General features: G+C 40.5%; 3 protein-coding genes across 5 annotated transcripts; 2 read left to right on the forward strand and 1 right to left on the reverse strand.

Moving 5' to 3' along the window:
- The first annotated feature begins 127 nt into the window (after positions 1 to 127).
- LOC140564847 (kelch domain-containing protein 1) lies at positions 128 to 11,258 on the forward strand. 3 transcript variants are annotated; one of them, XM_072690514.1, is made up of 13 exons: positions 128 to 304; positions 3,202 to 3,272; positions 5,402 to 5,519; positions 5,602 to 5,714; positions 5,830 to 5,914; positions 6,008 to 6,091; positions 6,666 to 6,746; positions 6,842 to 6,900; positions 7,306 to 7,415; positions 9,465 to 9,537; positions 9,717 to 9,801; positions 9,921 to 9,973; positions 10,944 to 11,258. In XM_072690514.1, the coding sequence occupies exons 1-13, from the start codon at positions 200 to 202 to the stop codon at positions 11,089 to 11,091; spliced, it is 1,185 nt and encodes a 394-aa protein (XP_072546615.1). In that variant the 5' UTR covers positions 128 to 199; the 3' UTR covers positions 11,092 to 11,258. The 3 variants fall into 3 exon arrangements, with proteins under 3 accessions (XP_072546615.1, XP_072546613.1, XP_072546616.1); XM_072690512.1 differs by having other exon boundaries at positions 5,830 to 6,091; XM_072690515.1 differs by lacking the exon at positions 6,008 to 6,091.
- A 972-nt stretch (positions 11,259 to 12,230) lies between these two features.
- Positions 12,231 to 14,830, forward strand: dnaaf2 (dynein axonemal assembly factor 2). The gene is made up of 2 exons (XM_072689836.1): positions 12,231 to 13,875; positions 13,987 to 14,830. Exons 1-2 carry the CDS (start codon positions 12,433 to 12,435, stop codon positions 14,527 to 14,529), a joined length of 1,986 nt encoding a protein of 661 aa, XP_072545937.1. The 5' UTR covers positions 12,231 to 12,432; the 3' UTR covers positions 14,530 to 14,830.
- A 741-nt stretch (positions 14,831 to 15,571) lies between these two features.
- On the reverse strand, positions 15,572 to 22,472 carry lrr1 (leucine rich repeat protein 1). The gene is made up of 4 exons (XM_072689837.1): positions 21,649 to 22,472; positions 21,372 to 21,470; positions 16,376 to 17,103; positions 15,572 to 16,203 (listed from the first exon to the last, which is right to left on the reverse strand). Exons 1-4 carry the CDS (start codon positions 21,829 to 21,831, stop codon positions 15,948 to 15,950), a joined length of 1,266 nt encoding a protein of 421 aa, XP_072545938.1. The 5' UTR covers positions 21,832 to 22,472; the 3' UTR covers positions 15,572 to 15,947.
- Between the last annotated feature and the right edge of the window lie 251 nt (positions 22,473 to 22,723).

Here is a 22,723-nt window from a genome sequence, read left to right on the forward strand (position 1 = left end):
TGAGCAATCAAAGGAGCAATATTAGATCTTTAGTATTATGAAAAAGTAAAGGAGAACCCCGACAACGTGGTTCTGTCGCCCTCACGGCGTGCCAGGCCCCGCCCCCTCAACCCAGCTCAGTTATCAGCTAAGTGGTAAACAGTCTAAGGGAGTGCAGAAATAGCAAAGAGGTTCTGGTGACAAATATTACTGAAACGCGATGGCGTCAAATGCCCCTTGCCGGACAGAGACTCTGGCATGGGAAAGGAGCGGACACACGGCCGTGGTGTTAGATAATGTCTTGTTTGTGTGGGGAGGCTATGTGGTAAGCAGAACCCGCAAGTGCCCGCTGGGGACCGCTTTTATGAGACCTTGCACACGTACCCATGCGTTGTTGTTATTATTCATTATTATATTATTAATGATTGAAATATGTACAAATAAATAAACAAAAACTTATGTTGGTCACAAAAATCTGGGACTGGATTCAGAAAAGCTTATTTTAATAATTATTAACTGTCTTTTATGTGTTTGACATTTTCATTTATATCAACAGTGCAAAATAAAAATGTTTATTTTACAGTATTCAGCTAAATCCGTGCTGTTGGAGAGCATCATGGAGGAAAAACAGAAGCAAACTAAGTGTTCAAACATTTTCTGTAAACAAGAACTGGAAGCTGAAATTTCCTCATGTAGAAACTAACAGTACTGTAAGAACAAGATCCACTTTTAAATCTTTAAATCCTTTATCCTACCACTAATTCAAGAATATGGAAAGAATCTGGATCGGAAACCCGACTAGGTATTTTCTAACACCTAAAATAAGAGCAAACAAATTGGGCACCACCAGCCAAGCTGGAGGATGTGTGCAAGTACGGAGGCAGAGCATACCCACATCTTTTGTGAATAAACTTGGTATAATAATAAACTGCAGTCTTTTAGGGAGAGAATATATGATGGTATCAAAGAAATATTGTGTATTCAATCCCCAAACAATGCAAAGTATATCTTGGGGATATAAATAACTTTGTCTTTGTGATAGATATTTAACAAAAAATATGTTGATGGCAAGTAAAATAATATATATATTTGTTATTATATATTTTTTATGTATTTATTTTAAAATAATTTTTCTCTATTATACTTATTTTAGTAATACCATGTTCATTTTCAGTATTAATGTTAAAGATATTGTTATTATTAGTTTTATTATTTGCTATTTCTTTTATAATGGTGTCATGATTGTTATTTTCTTTCTGTATGCACTTACTTTGTGGAAACATAAGATAAATAAACATTTAAGTATATAAAAATAATTTGACATTGATTCTAGTAATTAAATTAATTAAAACAATTTTAGGCTTACTATCTGAACTAAGATAAGTGTGAGGCGGTCGTAACATTAAGAAAATATTTTATTTTTAATTTTAAAGTAAAAAAAAGGAAGAAGTTTTGAAACATAACAATCATCTTAATGTAAACATGAAGTTAATAAAAGAAAGGCACATCTAGAAAGAATTTCTGTCGTAAGACACTTTTGTGAATCTGGCCCTTCTTAATTAATCTACTTAAAGTTGGAAGATGAAAAATACGCAGTGAAAAATAGACTGCCCTCACTACCTTGGAATTTGACTGATTTGGTGTTTTCTACCGTCATGGGGTGTAAAACATTATGCATACTGCATATAATTATTGCATATTTATGAATGTTGAACTGGTCCTCCCATCATTCTGCTCGACAGTGTCTACATTACTTAATCCATTCAGAGATGTGATGTGATGGTGAATCCAACTCTGGTGTGCTCTGCCATCTGAACCCCACATGCATTCAGCGCTGAGCTTCGTGCAGCAGTAAACAGCGCATGGTGGCAGATGTGCAGGGTCACACAGATATTTTGAACGTTTGACAAGACAAACTAGCCTTTCATTCAGGTTGGAGGGACGTCTAGATATGTTAACTGTCCTCCTGTTGGCTGGGCTGAAGCCCAGTGAACATTTTTGAGAGAGGTTGAACACTGGAGGGCGCTCTGTGTATCTGTAGCCAAGCCAGCTAAGCAAAGGCTAGCTTAGCGAGTGGGAAAAAACACTATCAAAATTAGAGAACAGCGATGAGTGTAGCACAGAGAAAGATTACAACAAAATTTTCTGAAGTTTACAACAGTCACCAGTCAGTAGGAAGTGTACAGGCCTTTGCAACAACAACTTGCAGGTGTCTGATCAAATTTTGATCAGTGTTCTTTTTCAAATACCTCATTTTAGTTTTTTATACTGTCATTTAGAATATATGCAACTCATGAAATATGTTTAAAATACTGCTCTTTAACTCCTGTTAGGATAATTTTACATAGGACTACATAGTGACCTTGACATTTAGGAAATTGTGTGTTGTTCTCTAATTTTGATCTCCAGTGTATATATCTATTTGTCCATAGCAACACCCTAGCAATCATCAGACATAGCAGATCAACTTGTCACCAGCACCTTACCAGCTACCTAGTATCATTCTATTAACCACCAGGGACAGCATATACACTGCTTAGCATCAGCATAGCAAACACCTGGAATATCCTAGCAAGTACGTAGCACCCACTTAACAGTACTTTGGGCTGCTGTAGCAACTGCTTAGCAACAGGATAGCCACCACTTGGTACAGCATAGCGACAACCTAGCAATCACATAGCAACCACCTGGGGCACTATTGCAACTGCTTAGTAATAAAATACCAACCACTTGTAAGAGCATAGCACCAACTTAACAACCGCATAGCAACCACTTAAAAGGACATATCAAAAACCTAGTAACACTCTTGCTCGGTTTTTGCATGGCTGTCTGATAAGCTTTTTAAGATCTTTTGTTTGGTTTCTGCATCATTTTTTTGCCACCTCGGACACTACCGCAAACGCCTAGCAATGGCATAACAACCACCTGGGACACCATAGCAATCAACATAGCTTGGAATTGCATAGCATCTGCCTACCAACCGTATAGCAACTACCTGGGATGCCATAGCAACTGTTAAGTGACAGCATAGCAACAGCTCCTAACAGTTACCTAAAATATGATTGCAACCACTTATCAAGAGCATAGCAGCCACTTTTAAAAGCATAGCAGCTGTCTAGCATCCATCTAGCAACCTCATAACAACCACCTGGGAATTGCACAATCATTCTCTTGCATGTATCTAGTTCTCAGTGTTATTATTCTTTATTCATTGTTCCTCAGTCAGTTGCTGATCGTGAAGTTTTCCTACCAAATGATGAAATATGGCTGTATGACCTGGAGAGTGGTTTATGGTAAGAATTAAACATGGAAATGTTTTTTGTGTGTAAATATCAGGCTGTCCTGTACATGCAGTTACACATATCAATTACAAGCATCACAATCTTATGTGAGTGTTATTAAATATTATAGGTGTTGGTTACAGTGTTGTTGTTAAACATTCTTTAGAGGAAATTTCTCAAGTTTTAACAAAACGTTCCTTATTTGGGATTTGTTCAGTTTCCAAAAACGAAGGAATCCAATGGCATAGCCACGAACAGTTCTGCTCAGAATCTGGCATGGATGTTTGTTAGGACTTTCTTCAAGAACAGGACCAATGAGGCCTGTTTTTGAGGAAAAGTATAAGATCTTTGAGGATCTTTTTAGGGGTCCTTCAATTTAAAACTGTGGAGGAACTGGCATGAAAAAGTTTCTAGAAGAAAAAGTAGGGATGCACCAATCCATCTTTTTCTGTTCTAATAGAGATACCGATGAACTTGAACATGAACTTTGCGTATAGGTCGATAGCCAGTACCAGTCCGATATCATTGTTGAATTAATAAACCATATACCTGACCATCTGGGAGAGACATAAGGCATCAGGGTTTTTTCTGAAAGCCGAAATCTTTGAGTCTAAAGAGGAGCTAGCAGCTCCTCGCTTCTCAGTTCTCCTTACATGGAAGACAAGCTGGATTACTTGCTGATTGTTGATGATGGGTCGAGGGCACCGTTTAGATAGGGTTAGATAGGGGGAATCCTGCTGTTTGCTATGATATGTGTATGATGTCTGTAGGTTAATCTGATCCTGGGTTATGAAGCCTAGACAATTCAGCTGTGAGAGAATTGGCTTCCGTGAATGGATCGGTCCTTTGGATCAGTTATCCCTTACCCGATTCAGCTAATTTTGTAAGTTTCGGGGCCGATATCTGATCCTAGTTTCGGATCGGTGCATCCCTAAGAAAAAGGTTTTTTGAAGCATCTTAAGAGGTTCCTCCACAGTTTCACATTGAAAAACCCTGAAAAATCCTTAGGGAACTTCTACCTTTAACAGACCACAATGATTAGCACCTCTTCATTTAGTACTTTGTACTGTCTACTGTTGCAAAGGTAACAGCTCTGCGTCTTCTCCTACGATGCTTAAAGACACTGGAAAACACAAGGCAAGGGCATTCCAATTTCTGAGGGCCACACTTGTGAACTCTCCTCTTTGGCTCATTCCCTAGATGTTCTGTGGGTTAAAGGTCAGAGGGCGGAGATGGCAGTGGCAACACCTTGTTTGTAGTGTTGATTTTGAGGTATTCTTTAGATCATTATCTTGTTGGAAGATTTGTCCATAGGCAAGTTTAAGCTTCCTCTGGTTTTGATTTAATATCTGCAGGAACTTGATGAAGTCCATGATGCTATGTTTCAAACTTGTTGCAAAGGGTCTGTGGGAGAAAATCAGCCCACTTTGCTGCATGGCTACTTTTGTGTGTATACCAGACCCACCTCTGCTGTTTGTTGCAAGAAAGCTTTGTTTTGGTGTCGTCTGGCTATAGAACAATGTCCCCCAAATAATTCCAGTAGGTGCTTGAGGGCTTTGATGGGCTAGTCCATCTATGCAGTGAAGTGTCATGGCGATGATGTCCAGCAGGACGAATTCTGAGGAACAATACTTTCTGCCCGGATTTACTCAAATGCCCCAAAACTAATAGGCTGACACTGCCAGTAAAATGGGGTCACTGTGTTAACTGATGATAGTTAACACAGTGACCCCGTTTTACTGGCAGCTATTCATGCCCATGCCATTACAGCGACTATAGCAAGTTTACAGTTGGTGTGAAAAGCTTCAAACCATCTGTCCAAGCACTTTTTCCCCAGAACTGATATTTTCTTTTAGCTGAAACTGATCCTTCTTAAGTGTTACCTCTATTAAATTGCCTCGATTGTAGGCTTTGACTGTAGACAGTGATGTTCCTGCTTTCTAGAGAGTGTTTTTGATCAGGTGTTGTGAAAGAGTTATTCATCAAGGGAAAAAATGAACTAGTAAAAGGATAAACATGTTACAATATAAAGCTAGCTAAGACATAGAGCGCATAGCTTTACATCAAGTGCAGAGACAGTACAGTATGTGTGAATCTACTGCATGAAATCCACCATGTATTCATATTGTGTTTATGTACAGGGAAAGGTTTGATATGAGTGGTGAAATTCCTCCTTCTATGTCAGGGACATGTGGCTGCATCCTGAATGAACACATGTATATATTTGGAGGTTGTGGAGATGATGGCCAGACCAATGAGGTAGTCTTAGTTTATCAACCTTAGTTAACAAACCACAGAGTGACATTTGTGCATGTATGAATTTTGCGGCATTTCCCTTTAGCACTATTTGGTCAATCTCCATGATGGGAGGTACTTCTGGAAGAAGATAAGACATCACTCAGGGTTACTCCCCTCCCCACGCGATAAGCTTTCCTGTTGGGTTTACAAAGGCAGGTAAGAGAGTGTGTTTGCAGTGTATGTTCTGTATGTTAAAATGTATTTCTGCTGAATTCATAATAATTCCAGTTTAGATTCTGTTCATACATGTTGATCAGGTGTGTTTTGACAGGATTATTTATTTTGGCGGATATGGTCACAAACTGCTCAGCGAAATCGATAACCCTAGGACCTTTATTGTGGATGAGGCTTCTTGGGTAACTTTTTTTTTTTTTAATTTCAACTTTAAATTGAACTCAAGTTGCTTTGAATGTTTAGAAAATGTTTCGACTGTTTTTACCTTTTTTAAGGCAGAGGACATATTTTGGGGATGGAATAATGAAGTCCATGTGTTTGATTCTGAAACCAAAAGTTGGAATGATCCAAAAACATTTGTAAGACATTCATTTAATTAATTTATTCCACTTAATAAACATGTTCTAAATGTTTGCCTTATAAATATTCTGCATGTTTATTAGGGCTGGGCAGTATGACAGTAGTTTATTTGTATTGTCACAGTTCGTTTCTAGTCTCTTGTGGATATTGCTATTAGTCAACTGCATTTTATTAAAAAGAACATCATTAGTTTTGTTTAACAGGAACTAAACGTTTGTTAAATGTTAAGTAAAAATCTTTAAAAGTGGATTTTAGAATTTTTATTAGGATTTTTTTAGGTCTGCTCCTCTTATCAAACATCAGAAAAACTGACCGTCCACAGTGTAGTTTTGCCACATCCCCCGCTATTAACCCCTTAAATCCTTAATACAGCAAGGCTACAAGGGTACAAACTGGTGGGGCTATTCTTTGGCAAAAGAAGTTTGGGCATAGGCTGTTTAAGAGGTTAATGTGTGTTCCACTTACTGTCATGCACTGTTCACACATTGCAGGCTTTAAACACCAGCCATCTTCATACACTATGTGTGACAAACATGTTCTGACATTTATTTTAATGACTATTATTTGATATAGGGACAAGCCCCTGCCCCACGGGCTGCCCATGCCAGTGCCACTATAAGCAGTAAAGGCTATGTCTGTGGTGGAAGAAAAATGGTAAGTCTCCTGCAAACGTCCGTACTATACTTACGTACGTAAACATGTAAAAAAGGAAGACATTTTAATATCACGTTTTAATGATGTGTCGACAGGAGACGAGAACAAGTGATATTCATTGTCTGGATCTGGACACATGGACGTGGTCGGAAATGTATGATTGTATTGTACAAGCCATGGATCTTTATCACTGCTGTCACTAATTATTTTCTATTAGTGCTGTGTGGTGTACACAGGGGCCAATTCTAATGGTCTAATTCTAAATTATTAATCAAGATTTTGGAAAAATATTGTGAAGCACAGTGTAATATACTTCCATGGGCACCATAATCACCCCTCATTGGAACACTCATTGGAACCATATATAGTCTTATGCAAAAGTTGGGTGCTCCTGGTCAGTAAAAATAAGTGAATCAGCCCTTAAAATATATATTAAATTAATGTGAACTCATTAACTTTTAGAAAAATAAGAACACATGTCATTTGGCCAGGGGCGCCCAGACTTAAGATAAGACTTTGCACTTTCTCATGCTTTCCTGTGCTTCCTGTTACTTTTCAGCATACCTACGACAACGGTGCCTTTGGGCCGTTCATGGCATACACTAACAGCAGTGTCAGACAACTCATTCTTTCTCTTTGGTGGACTCAGCATGGATTGCAGACCCATGAGTAAGACATGATGACCTCTATTTCAAGTTGTTGCTCCAGAGCCGTACTGAATTTCACTGATTATTGGTCACTTGCACTGTAGGGGACACATTTTATCAGTGACCCCCTATACCACGTTTGGGTGTCCCTGATTCATCTGATTGCTTGATTAAGTGAAAAAAGTACACATCCTCTACATGGAACACACGTCTCCATATTATAATGCACAATTATTGTTTATCTGTTGAACATATTAGAAACCAATATAGATGATGGCACATTTTATTGTGTTATGTTTACTTAATAACATAACAATATAAGAATTATTAATTGCTATTAATAAAAATATTAATAGCAAATACACACATGGACAAAATTGTTGGTACCCCTCAGTTAATTAAAGAAAAACCCACAATGGGCACAGAAATAACTTGAATCTGACAAAAGTAATAATAAATAAAAATTCTATGAAAATGAACAAATGAAAATCTGACATTGATTTTGGACCATGCTTCAACAGCATTATTTTAAGAAATAAAATCATGAAACAGGTCTGGACAAAAATGATGGTACCCCTGAAAAAAATGTGACCAAAGGGACATAAATCAAGGTGTGTCCACTAATTAGCATCACAGGTGTCTACAATCTTGTAATCAGTCAGCAGGACTATATATAGGGCTACAGGTAGTCACTGTGCTGTTTAGTGACATGGTGTGTACCACACTCAACATGGACCAGAGGAAGCGAAGAAAAGAGTTGTCTCAGGAGATTAGTAAGATAATTATAGACAAGCATGTTAAAGGTAAAGGTTATAAGACCATCTCCAAGCGGCTTGATGTTCCTGTGACTACAGCTGCACATATTATTCAGAAATTTAGGATCCATGGGACTGTAGCCAACCTCCCTGGACGTGGCCGCAGGAGGAAAATTGATGACCAATCAAAGAGACGGATAATACGAATGGTAACAAAAGAGATTAAAGGTGAACTTCAAGCTCAAGGAACATCAGTGTCAGATCGCACCATCCGTCGTTGTTTGAACCAAAGTGGACTTCATGAGAAACGACCAAGGAGGACACCATTGTTGAAAACAAATCATAAAAAAGCCAGACTGGAATTTGCCAAACTACATGTTGACAAGCCCCGAAGCTTCTGGGAGAATGTCCTATGGACAGATGAAACAAAAATGGAAGTTTTTGCCAAGGCACATCAGCTCTATGTTCACATAGGAGGCTCTGTTATGTTCTGGGGCTGCTTTGCTGCATCTGGCACAGAGTGTCTTGAATCTGTGCAGGGTACAATGAAATCTCAAGACTATCAAGAAATTCTAGAGAAAAATGTGCTGCCCAGTGTCAGAAAGCTTGGTCTCAGTCGCAGGTCATGGGTCTTGCAACAGGGTAATGACCCAAAACACACAGCTAAAAACACCCAAGAATGGCTAAGAGGAAAACATTGGACTATTCTGAAGTGGCCTTTTATGAGCCCTGACCTAAATCCTATTGAGCATCTTTGGAAGGAGCTGAAACATGCTGTCTGGAAAAGGCACCCTTCAAACCTGAGACAACTGGAACAGTTTGCTCATTAGGAGTGTGCCAAAATACCTGCTGAGAAGTGCAGAAGTCTCTTTGACAGTTACAGGAATTGTTTGATTGCAGTGATTGCCTCAAAAGGTTGTGCAACAAAATATTAAGTTAAGGGTACCATCATTTCTGTTTCATGAGTTTATTTTTTTTAATAATTCTGTTGAAGCATAGTTGAAAAGCAATGTCTGACTTTCATTGGTTAATTTTCATAGCATTTTTTTTTAATTATTACTTTTGTCTGATTGAAGTTATTTATGTGCCCATTGGGCTTTTCTTTCATTAACCGAGGGGTACCAACAATTTTGTCCACGTGTGTAAATGGGATCAGGCACAGCAACAAAAAGTGTTGTGGTCTGAAACTGATCACTGATGACTGCCACAAAATATCTTACTGTACACTTTGGAGGGCCAGTGCTCAGGCCAGCTAAGGCTAGATCTGATTAATCGTATCCCCTGACATGAATATGATCTCTTTTTTTTTTTTGTAGGTGACGGTTGGTGGTTTGATCTAAAGACAAAAGTATGGACAGAGATGAAGCATTTAGGCATGGATAAACCCCGGTAAGAGAATAGAAGCTGACTTACAAAGAGTATAGCTTCAAAAATATATAAAATTAAAAAAAACCTGTACATCCACCAGGAGGTGTATTAGCTTTTGGAAGCATGATTTAGTGTTGATCTGTGCGGTATTACAAACAATGACACATCTTTCTACTATTTCTTTTATTATTTGTTTTTAGACTCTGGCACACAGCTTGTCTTGGGAGAGATTCCGATGTCATAGTGTTTGGAGGAAGCCATGATTATATCATTTTGGTGGACAGTGTAAGTTTGTGTACTAACCCACCCCATCTGCCCATATATTGTAGTATATATCATGCCCTAATATCATATCTGTTCAGCAAAGCACAGTGTGTACTCTATATATATCTTTGCATTTGCAGGGTCATTGCAATGACATTTTGGTATTCCAGACCCACCCTTACTCCCTTGTACGGTAAAGGATTCTTCATTTCATACGCTTCTTTTGGTGTGATCCTTTTTAGAGAGGTTAAACACTCATCAGACTCTCAGTATCATCTCAACAACATCTCAGAGATGTAGCAGCATCTGACTGTTCGGTAGATAATCAGCAGACTGTTACTGAAGACGTCTACTGAATTCAGCTATTCTTCACTTTATTTAGAGAGTCCATGTTCAGATCTGTAGATGTTCACCTGAGAAATCACTGATCATCCAACAACTCTAATACAGACCATCTCACCATCCTCAACCAGCTGTTATAGACCTGCTGCTCACATCACTCTGGAACTGGATCTTAACTGGATTAGACTGAGATTAAGGGAACAGGGTGAGGACTGGGTTAGGATTAGGTTTTAGGTTGAGGTTAAAATTAAGATTAGAGCCACAATGAAGGATTTGGGTTGAGGTTAAGGTTAAGGTTAAGGTTATGATTAGGTTTAGGATGAGGGTTAGGATTATATTTTGGGTTGAGGTTATATTTAGGATTAGGACCAGGATGAAGGTTAGGATTAGGATTTGGGTTGAGGTTAAGGTTATGATTAGGTTTAGGATGAGGGTTAGGATTAGGTTTTGGGATGAGGTTATATTCAGAATTCAGACCAGAATGAGGGTTAGGTTTTGGGTTGAGTTCAAGGTCAAGAATATGGCCAGGTTGAAGGTTAGGATTAGGGCCAGGATAATGGCTAGGGTTAGGATTTGGTTTTGGTTAAGAATAGCACCAGGATAAAGAATTTGGGCTAAGGGTAAAGTTAGGATTAGGTTAGGATGGGGGTTAGGGTTAGGATTTAGGTTGAGGGCAAGGTAAAGGGTTAGGTGTTGGGATGTAATACAAGTAGTAACGCAAGCTATCTCACCAATTACAGCCTAGTGTTTGTGAAGCAAATCATACTATTGCCTTTTTAAAATTAAATTATTAAATGTTTGCATCTGTTATATCCATACAGGTTATGTGAAGACTTCATTGCAAGCCATACCATTTTCCAGACACAGTTGACATGTTTACCACCCAAAATAAGGCTGGTTGTGGAAAAAAGGACAACTTTTTTCGAGCCAAAGAGAAACTCACAGAAGGTTTTCAGAACTATGAAGTGATTCTTCAGGAGAAACATTAAAGTGTAATGTGATTGTAATATGGTGCTGCTGGACTGACTTATCAACAAGTCTACTTGCTTTATATCACCGAGCACAGAGGTAATATTATTAAAGCTGTGCTATGCTTTATTTTGTGCTCTTTTATTCGTGATGGACTTGTGTTAAAATCTCTGCCATGTTCAGTAAACACAGGAATACGGCTTAATCCTGTAAGAGCAAATGCTTTGTTATTCCGCTGAAGAACTATAATGTTAAACATGAGCACAAGGAGAGAAATTACAACCTCTGAATTCAAAGACAAAAAAGCAGCTAAATAAAATCTGATGATTCATGTCACAAGATTGAACAATGGTAGAAAACACAGTACATATTTTAATGACATCATTGTCTGCAAACATGCCCATTCATTTCTTCTATTTCTTAATATTATTATAATTATTATTAAATAAATAATATGTATGTGTTGCAGGTACATTAAAATGACAGTAGCTCCAAATACCCTATCCAACTTCTCTTGTAGAGCCACCCATTGGGCACTTTAAGAAAGTGACCAAGCTAATTTTCACCCTCACACACACACACATTGCCATGGTCCTACAACTTTCAAGGCCTACTTGAAACACCATATTCATGACATCCAAACTATGATGGATACCCGTGCGCTCCCAATGTCCAAAAAAACTAAAATATGGTCACCCCAGCATTTGGATCAGATGCTGATGATGAACTAGGTGTGTCCAAATGTTTGACTGGTACTGTATATAATTTCATATCACATTTGATACATCTGGAATTTGTTGAAATCTGTAGGTGTATATTCCACCAGGAGGAAAATGTATCTGATCATATACTCTTATTTATGTCATTAATTAGGGTTTTATTAATATTATCTTTTATTTTATTTATCCTTTATGTTTTTATTTACATATTATTTAATAATGATTTAAGATATATAAATATATTATTGTCACACTGATGTTGCTTAAAAACAAAAAACAAAACAAAAGAAAACTTAAGTATCAAATATTAGACTCTTGGCTATACCTCGATGCATTGCGCCCCCTGTCGCAAATCTACCATCACAGCAACAGGGTTAAAATGACACGTTACCATGGCAACGTCAACACGGAAGGGACGGCTTCACATCCTAAACTTTGCCTCAGTTAGCTAGCTAGCTAATATTTCTCCCTTAAAATTATTAAACATAGCCATAATATTATAAACCCCTACCTTAATTGTCTTTTGGAGTATCGAAGGTATTTGGCATAGCTCCTCCGTGGATAAACTAATTAACTAAACTAGCTAGCGCTGGCTAACGCAGTTCCAGGCTTGGAATTCAGCATGGATTTTCGGAGCGGACTGGAAGAACTGGAGCTGACGACGGACGAAATAACCCGTCTCAGCAAAGCCCTCAAGAATGAGAAGTTCCGTGAGATGCTACGCGAATATACCGAGGAGATATCAAACCCCGAGAACAAGAAGCGGTATGAGGAGGAAATCACGCAGCTGGAGCAAGAGAGAGGCGTGGACGTGCGGTTCGTCCACCCCAAACCACACCACGTCTTGAAGACGAGCGTGAACGGGAAAGAGAAGTGCTTCATCAATATCTGCTCCAACGACCTGATCAACAAGCCTACTTGTGAGCCTGGAAGAGGACGGGACGGCGGGGTGGGTCAGCATTGGTCGCTGCCATACAGTCTGGCTGCAGGGAGATCGGATAGAGATGCCAAGGGGAACAAGTGCACGGTATACGACGTGGTTTTCCACCCGGACACTCTGCATATAGCTGGGAAGGACCCCAGGTTTTTGGAGCTGGTTAACAGCACTGCCTTCCAAGGGGTGGAAGATGCCTTTAAAGTCAGCCTGGACAAGATGAATGTAAAGGTGCTCAAAATGCAATACAAAGGGGTGCCTCACCCAGCCGTCATACGTAAGCTGATTTCTGGCCACCCGGGGAAAGAAAAAGCGTTACCTGATGAGGAACCTTTCCCCATTTGCTCCCCATACGTGGATGCAAGTGAAAACCCTACAGCAAAACCCACTACTGGACCCTTCCTGTTTAGAGAGCGCTCATCAGAACCCCAACAGCCCACAAAACCCCACTACACCGTAAAATACAGATCAGTTGTTGATATGCAGGACTACAGATGTTCCAGGGATTCTGCGCCAGGTCCACGACCCAAAGAGATAGTTGTCACCATTGATTTGCCTCTCATCAGATCTGCTGGAGACATTGACCTGGATGTGACCCAAAGGCGTCTTGTGCTCGAGTCTCAAAAGCCGGCCTACAAGCTGGAGTTGCAGTTGTCCTATCCGGTGGATGACAACAAAGGAGACGCCAAATTCGGCAAGGCTAAAAAACAGCTCACGGTAACTTTACCAGTGTTGGCAGCAAAGGGGCCGGCTGGGGTTCATGCTGAGGGAAAGAAGCTTGTAAAGGATGAGAAGGAGAGTGCAGACAAAGTTGAAGAAGTGGTGTGTGAAACACAAGAAGCAGCCTCTGTGGAAAATGATGAACAGAAAAGTAGGAACCTCTCTGATGTTCAGGTGCAGGAGGAAGAACGAGAGCTTGGATGCTCTCATGGCAGCGCAGCCCATCAACCAGACAGTTCGGAACCTTACTGTGGTCCCTCACAGTCACGCAAAGCAGAAGATGCACTGCTCGCCTATGAAGGAACTGACACTGAGACGTCCACATTGGAAGAGAATGGCACAGACTCCTGGTCTAATTATTGCACTTCAGATATGCCCTCCGAACATCACAGCTACAGGTTTCGAGAGGAGGTAAGAGATGTGACGTGGATTAATGTGTAATCATCACAGATGTACGGCTGTACATCTGCCTTGCCTTTAGGCCAACGCTGAACTGATTCTCACCAAAGTCTTGTTTTGCAGGGGGAATATCTCTCAGATGTTGAATCCTCGGCATGTTCCACTGTGGCACCTGTTGCTGCACTTGACAACGGCCCATTAGCCAGACAGCGTCCTCCTCCTGTGCCACATTCACAAAAGGCATACCACGGAATTCCAAATGACCCTATGAGCCCATCCCAACGGCCCATTGGAAAATCTGCAGCAGAGCTTCCAGCAGTCAGTGTAGGGTTTTCCGATCAGAGTTCTACACTGGATGAAGGTACCACAGAGACTGAAGACACTGCAGTGCTGTATAAAGAGCAAGTGGTGAACCGTGGTTCCACCGAACACAACAGCCTTATGCTAGAAGACAAGGACATCCAGCGTGCACCTCTTATAGAGGAAATCAATGTGCCATTGAAAGAGCAAGAGGACAGGGCACTGGAGTCATCTGAACAGAGCCGAAGAGACTTCAGTATCCTGAAAGAGATAAACCCTCAGGATGACAGTGAGGTTGTTATTAGTGATCATGGTACGTCAGCAGCGCTCTCCTTCCAGAATTCTCTGTGGTTTGAACTGGACTAGTAAAGTGCCTTGCTTATCTTGCCAAATGTCTGGCCCGGGGGGGCAGACATTTGGCAAGATGTCCCCAAGATGTCTCCTTAGATGTTTCCCCCCTTCTATTTCCTTTACAAATAGAAACATGATGGCTTATTTGAAATGAATTTACAAAATTACATTAAAAAATGATCAATAATAAAAAAAGTGATTGATTGCTATTATAAATATTGACCTCCTTTAAAGTGACAGGCCTAATTCAACAGAGATTACTAGCAATACTGGCAATTAATGTCTCACAGTTGAAATGGAGATCACCCGAGTGGAGTCAATGTGTCCCACCTGTCTGGAAGGTCCAGTCAATGGTTATTCCGTATTGGCCCCCTAGTCCATGTAAAACTTGCATGCTTGACCACGGATGGTAGCCTGGGCTTTATTTTCCCCTCTGTGTTGCTTGTGACACAGTGTGCTGGGAAGGATAAATCTGTTCAAACTGCTCCAGTTTGCTTTAATACTTTGGCCACATATCAGCTGACCAAAGAACCTTAACTTCATACAGGCTTCGAGTGTCCTACTAATTTACTCATCTGCAAGCTATGAAACGAAAATTTTTTACCATTAACATCAGCCTGCTAGTTTGCTAATCAGTCTAATGGTAAAGATAGACTTGTGTTATAGTAAATGTTATAGTGTGCAGCTTTATTACTATAAACACTGCTACTGTTCTAAAATTACAGAGCCTGGAAACAGCACTTTTAGGTCTCCTGCCCCAAAGATTAGATTAGATTATCATAAATTATAATTAATCCATATATTCAAAAGGTGCCCAACCTTAGTGTTTATTTTCCCCCAGCATCTTCAGCAAATGTGGGGCTGTATTTAAAACCCATTCTTTTAAAAATGTCTCGAGGTCCACTAACCATGTCTTTGGTGGAATAAGACCAATGGCAAATTACACTGCCCACAACAGCGACATTAGGCCAATGAAAACGCTGATGGACGAGCACCTTTGTGGTTCCCCTATTGTTAACCTCAAGATGTAAGGTGGAGCAATTTCAGAGACTCATGGTTCAGTTTTTAAATCAGTTTAATTTATTTATTGCTTAACAACACATAAGTACTACAAATGCTGAAGGGAAGAGCTCACTGCAATGTTCAGTCCAAGTGTCAATGGAAAAGGAAAAAAAAATAAAATAAACGCAAGCCTTGCAAACACATTTCAAACAAAGCCATTTCTCACAAAATTAGGTTTCTTGGCCAACACTGATGTATCGCTACTGCAGTGGTGAATTGCTGCTGTCGCCACAGCAGCACAAACGGCCATGACACACTTAGGCAGCTGATAAATCAGGAACCCAGAACATGGTTTGTAACAAAGGGTTTACTGCAGTGTCAACAAAGCAATCATTGCTACGGGCAATAATGTCTGTAGGAAGAAATCCTGCTCATCTCGTGCCTCTCTGCACACAACCGTCCAAGAACTCGCAGTAACACATGAGGGAGCAGAAATGACGCTGCACAGGAGCCTCTGTACCACCCATGTCGTCCACCAACACCACAGTGTGAGAGACAAGGTGCAGGTTCATATTAACTGACGTCTGGATGTAGGAGTTCAAGCAGGCTTGGCCACAGTCACAGAACTTCGCAAACTCCAGCTCGTGGCACAAGTGGAATGGAATGAGATGAGGTCCATAGGCAAGTCTATTGAGATGGAAATATACAAGATCTATCAGGAATTCTGTTGTGCAGGCATAACACTACTTATCTTTCACCTCAGTGCACAAATGAATGACATTACATTGGATTTAAATATTTAAAGCTTTTAAGCAATGCCAAACAAACAAACAAAAAAAAAGTAACAGTGGGTGCTCACCTGAAGTTAAGCACAGCTCTTGAGGCCAGTTCCAGTAATTTCAGAGGGAATGCAAGGTGGATGGTGTGGTCCAGAGGGTTTGGCTGGGTGAATGGATTGCCGAACAGGTCCAGGTTCTCCAATGACAGCTTCCTGAAGTCTCCAGGGAGCACAGTCAGCTGATTGTGCGCAGCAGAAAGAAAGCGCATTTTGGCAAGCTGCCCAATGCGAAAGGGAAGCCGCAGGAGCTTGTTATCATCCAGCTTCAGATTCACCAGCTCACGCAGCTGGCAAAACTGGGGAGGAAGGACCTTAAGGTGGTTTTGGCTCAAGTCCAGGTGTTGCAGAGAACGCTGGAGTGTGGAAAGGCACAGCGCTTCACTGAAGCTCTCCAGATGGTTGTTGTGGAGAACAAGTTCCGCCAGACAACTGAGGTCACCAATGGTAGCTGGGAGTTTCTTGATATGGTTGTTGCTGAGGTCCAGCCTTCGGAGTGCTTTGAGGGACAACATGCGCATGTCAACTCTGGACAGCATGCAGTAGGACACCTGGAGCTGTTCCAGAGAATAAGGGAAGTTGGAGGTGAGGGGATAGTCCTTTTTGGACATGATAGTGAGCTTCTTCTTGGGTTTCTCCACATCTCGGGCACGGACAGGGGTAAGAGTGGAAAGGGGAAGGCTGTCCGTGTCAGATCCCCTGTGTGCAAGGCGAGCAGCAGAAAGAAAGTTTTTTAAGCTGTTGGCATCTGCCTGCAAAATTCACAAAAACAAGAGAAACTGCTTACACACAGACACTGGTAAACAAAAACAACTGCAATAGTGTTTTATTCATTTATGGCTTTGATCTAGCTACCACAACGCTGAATTACATATAATAAGCAAAAGATAAGTGTGAATTGACATTTGATAATGACATTATAAAAACTACAGCAATGAATGAATGAATGAATGAATAATTAAGGGGGGGGGGGACGACGACACAACAACAACTCCCCCCCACTCAGGCTCGGGGCACTGGTATATGCACTATGTAACTTTGGAGAATAGTGCAGGGCAACGCTCGCGCAAACTGCACAACGCTGCAGTTGTTCCTCTACTGGCTCAGTCCACATGCTTCTTTCATTTTCTCCTTTTATAAAGATTGGAGTGAAATAAATGATAATTGGGTAGATACAATCATTCTCTGGTAGATTGCTAATAAAAAATAAGAACCGTGTGAAGCTGTAACATTGAACTGAATTTGCCTTACAAAACACAGCACGTCCCACTAGTGTTGCACCGATACGGATACTGTTTTGGTATCAGAAAGAGAGAGCACCAATACCATGAAGCTTACTAACGCCCAAATCTATAAAATAAAAATAAAATGTTCAATGAATCAGTAAAAAGCCAGTCAACTTGTTATTACCATTAAACAGACATTTATGTACTTTTTGCTGTTTTTTGGGTTCTGACACCAAAGGTTCAGCCTGTTATAGCAACACAAACTTATACTTACATTAGAGTTGGGCAACATGACAATATTTTATTGTATCAGAATAAATTATGTTATCGTGATTAAATGCTTTTCTAAGCATATCGAGGATAACGTAAGTGCTTAAAGAACACTGGTCAGCTGCAGGTTTCATTACCAACAGTGTAATTAGACTGGTTTAATTAGTTGAAGAGCAGATTATGTTGAGTATAAATCACTGTACTCAGTACAGCAGAGTATCTGAATAGCAGTTTTAAAGAACCTGTTGCTACTGATGTCTGTGATTACATGCATTGTGATCAATACTGTGTATCGAGAAAAAAAAAAAAAAAGAAAAAAAAGTCATATCACTGCTGTCCAATGAAAACCATGTCTCTCAATTTTTTTTTTGATTCACTGTGTGAATAATTCTGGATGAATGGACCAAAAGAAACGCTCGAAATTACTTGAAATAAACTATTATTTTACATCAACTTACATCAATTTACATAAAATTTTCCTGTTCAGTCACCATTTTGGAGATGTTTTTTTTCCATTAGACAGCGATGATTTTGCCACCATTTGACATTTAGTTCCAAGTGTGTTGTAATACCATAGCTTACAAGGAACATAACAGAGTTTGAAGAAAAAAAAAAAGTTAGCAATTAGTAATGGAATACTAAGAGTAACTAATCCAACACTGTTGGAGGAAGTTAAACTCCATGCCAGTAGCTGAGCAGGGGAACTTCTTGGATAAAGTGGTATTACAGCAATCTTGGAGCAAGAGAGCTCCCTGATGCAATAGGTTTCTAAAACACTTTGTAGTCTTCGTACAGCTGCCCGTCACTTTTTCCGTAGGTCAACTCATCCAACCAGTCATGTTAGCTTCCAGTGGGTGCGTTCTTAGGCTGCACAACCAGCACTTCCTAAAGATGCACTTATTACTTACGCTGTTGTGTTGGTTATATTTCTTAATCCTTTTCTTCAGAACTTTCTGGATTTTTAAAACATGGCACAATTAGGTTACCAATTGGGTAGGGATGGGAAGGTGATGTCTCTACCAATATCCAGCAACTACTGAATTGTTCCAAGCAATAATTTTGATGTCCATCAGTGTCACTGTCACTGTATTTGGTACACAAAAGGTTCATCTCGCTTTCTATTACAAGGTCCGCCTCCCTAACAGGACTGGCTTTGTCATTTCTTGCTAACTTGACAGGCTGTGGTTGTAGGATGCACCAAAGCTCTGTCTACTACATGTGCACGTAGGTAGAGTGAGAGACACCATCCAACAGCTGTGTGCACAAAAATCACATCTCTCATTCAGTAATACAGTGCATTATATTTTTGAATGAGGAACAATTCTGTAGGCTATTATAAGGAACTGGTGGCAACCCTAAACAATGTGTGTGGCAATTAGCCTAATCTGGTGATTAGGCTCAGTCAGGATGGTAGCCAGAACAAGAAAGGTGTACATTAGGAGCTAGTTTACAAAATCTCAGTACAGTCAGCAGTGTAGAGTCAGCAATAATGGTAATAATAATTCTCAACAAAGCCATAAACATTTTTGCTCTCTGTTTATATGGCTGCATCAGTAGGTTATTTTGTCAGGTGACAGAAACAACCTGACCGTGTAGTTGCTCAGACAGAGGACAGACAAGTAGGGTCACAAGTTGAATAATGACTTGGCAACACATTGAGAGATTCAGTATTGTGACAGATGTTAGGCTGATGGATCACATCATCAGATGAATGTACATCATTGGAACTGCAGTCAGAAGTTATAATCATAAATTCAGAAAGCCTCAGCTCCCAAGCACCCCCCCCCTTCCGTGGAGCGCTTTCATGTCCCCATCAATGTCAAAATCCTACAAAATCAAATCAACTTTGGGACTTTAAGATTGTGCTTTTTTATAGTGCAGAGTTATTAGTAAATTAAAATAAAAACACCGGTCATACAAACTCTGGAAATGTACAAAGATTCAGATCCTGACCTTATCCAGAGTTACCCTTTCATGTGTAGCATACGAACAGAGATTTTTGAAAAATTGTGGGCAGACCTTAAACAAGCTTTGCATGCAAAGCGATTCAAGAAGAGTGACTCTTAGCATCAACAACAACAACAAAAAAAAACAAAAGCAGAATAACTGTGCACCAGGGTTTGCTGCTGTTCTGTGTTTGGGTGAGGAGAGAAGGATTTCCCTCTTAGAATTCTCTGCTGGCAGCAGACCTTCCCTTTCCAAAATGTTATAAACACATGAAATACATACGATTCACATAAATGGAATATTTATCATTGAAAACACTGAATTTGCATGCAAAGTTTGTTTCCAGTGCACAGGTAGTCTTGACATGTCTTTTAAAAGCAAATCTTTTCAAAAGGCCAACATGTCACCTGCAGTCACCAGAACAAGATGCCTGTACGCCACTGCAATCGCTTTATCACTATTTAAAAATAGCGATACCTCAAGGAGCACAGAGAAAGTGGGCCAATGACTCAGTCTAAAAATTAGGGTGAAACTTCAGAATTAGGTCAGAAAGATGTAGGTCTGTAGCCTCAGAGAAATAAAACCCATAAAAGAGGGGGGTGCACACTAAGCAGTGTGTGGCTTACCAGACCAACAAGTACAGAACCCATAACAGTATCCTTCTGATCCCTCTGACAATATCCTGCACACCCTCTCTATTGTTTTACCAACTATGGGAAGTAGGTGAAATGTCACTACGACCGAAACCCTCAGACTCTACATTTACATTTACATTTATGGCATTTAGCAGACGCTCTTATCCAGAGCGACTTACAAGGTTCTTGTATTACAGAGGTGGGCCAATGTAGTGTTAGGAGTCTTGCCCAAGGACGCTATTGGTGTAGCACAGCAGAGTCACCCAGACTGGGAATCGAACCCCAGTCTCCCACGTGGTGTGGTAGCTCACAGGCAGGTAGTGGTGTTATCTGTTGCGCCAAACCAACCACGACTCTACTCACAACGAAAAACAAAACCAGTGTTAGCCAGACTTTCTGTGCACTGCAAAACACTCATGCAAGAAATACACAATGAAAGCAAGCTGTGCCCAGATTAATTTTCTCAGCACATTTTATTAAATTCTGACACCAATTCAGCATTTAGTTTTTAAACACAAACCCTTGTATACTATATATTGTTTTTCAATAAAGAGTCTGTCCACAAATGGTCTATGATGAGGACAGTGTCATTCCGAAAGCATAAGTTTGTCTCTTTTCAGGTAGTCCCTGGTGGAATTGGAGGCAAGTTCTTGCAAACTGTCCTGTAGAGAGAATCCATCCCATCCATGCAATCATGACAGAAGGACTGCATGGTAAGTGAGCCTAGATTTCTCCAAGGCAATGCAAGAGTGTTTACCAGAGTTATGTCTATAAGCACTGCATGTTAATACTAACATCCAGTGTGGAAAGATCTACTGAAATACCAAAACACAGGCCTGAATCAAGACTTCCACAGAGTGTAAAATCAAAAACAAGCACAATCGCTACTTGCTTTGCTTCTTTAAGCCTCAAGTGCTTCAAGACCTCAAGTGCAGAGCTTACCTTGCTCAAACAGATGTCCACAGCAGGTTCCTTCAGCCGCACTGTGGCTTTACCCTCCTCAACAAACCAAGTGAAGAACTTCTCGATATTCTCCTTCAGCTTTAAAGAGTGACAAAGAAGGATGACAGCCAGTCATAGTCATGCTGAGAGTCTAATAAGTCATTGCAAACTAGTCACAACCTGCATTTACTTTCGTAAACAAGAATGTCAATGCCAGTCTTATCCTAGGAATAAACATAAGACATAGAGAGTTATGAGACTGCAGGAAGACACGCACCTTATATTTGGAGCCAGACCGATCTTTCGCAGTACAGATCAGTAAACAGACACTGCTTCGCTTGGTGGTTTTATCCACATGCTTTCCGATGGACAACACGGCCCTGGTTCCTTTCCCTTTGCCTTTAAGCCCAAATGTTGGCAGCATCCGATTTATAACCTCGACGTCGCACTGCAACTTCATCGCTGCTCAGCGTCCAAGATCACCCACAACGGAGCAGAAGCGTTAAACAGAAAGCGGGGATTGTTCAGCTCCAACCAGAGGAAACACCCACTTACGTGTGATTTACTCCACCACCACGAACAGCTGTAGTTCCAAGCTTAGCTGGCTAAGTTTCCACTTGCATATCAACAGCTAAGTTACCACCAAGCCTCTCCAACACATAAGAGCCGCTGGGCAGTGTGCATCAAAAGTTGGCTTGCTAGTTAGCTAACGTTAGCGACCACTAGTCTCGTTAAATACGCCTAAACATGCTTATGTCCCGGGGAAGGTTAAACGCATCCAACGTTCAAAACAACGAAAAATGTGGTCTGAGTAAATAAGCAACCTCGCTAACTAGCTAGCTTTAGCTTACCTAACGCGAGCTAAAGTTCGCGCGTCAAGGCACAGCAGCGTTAAGAAACAAATGGGCTTCAAAAAGGCGTGATGTTTTCCGAAAAGCGTACGTACATAAACGATTTCCCAGTATAGTATAGCAACGTAAACATGACGATGCAGCTAATTATATTATATTAGCTAAATAAAGAAATGCAAGTAAAAAGGAAAAAAAAACACAGCACAGTACCAAGCTAGTATTTTCATGAGGCAGCCAACCAGCCCGCGTTTGTATGCGCACGCGCGGCTCTTGAGCCAAACTGACCTTACCAACATGGCGGCGTGCTGTTGCCGGAAACCGCTTCTCGCCAGGCCGTTCACAACAGCGTTGCTGTGAAAAACTTCCGTTGAACAGGGACGGGAGAGTCGGCTCTTTTGATTGAACCGAGTCGTTTGACCTCGCAGTCGTTTGTATTAATCGGACGTTTCTGATGACTCAGTTTACATTGTTTCACAAGTCAAGTGAACTTTATTTAATTAT

This window comes from Salminus brasiliensis, chromosome 10, assembly GCF_030463535.1.
Source record: "Salminus brasiliensis chromosome 10, fSalBra1.hap2, whole genome shotgun sequence".
Taxonomy (NCBI): Eukaryota; Metazoa; Chordata; class Actinopteri; order Characiformes; family Bryconidae; genus Salminus; species Salminus brasiliensis.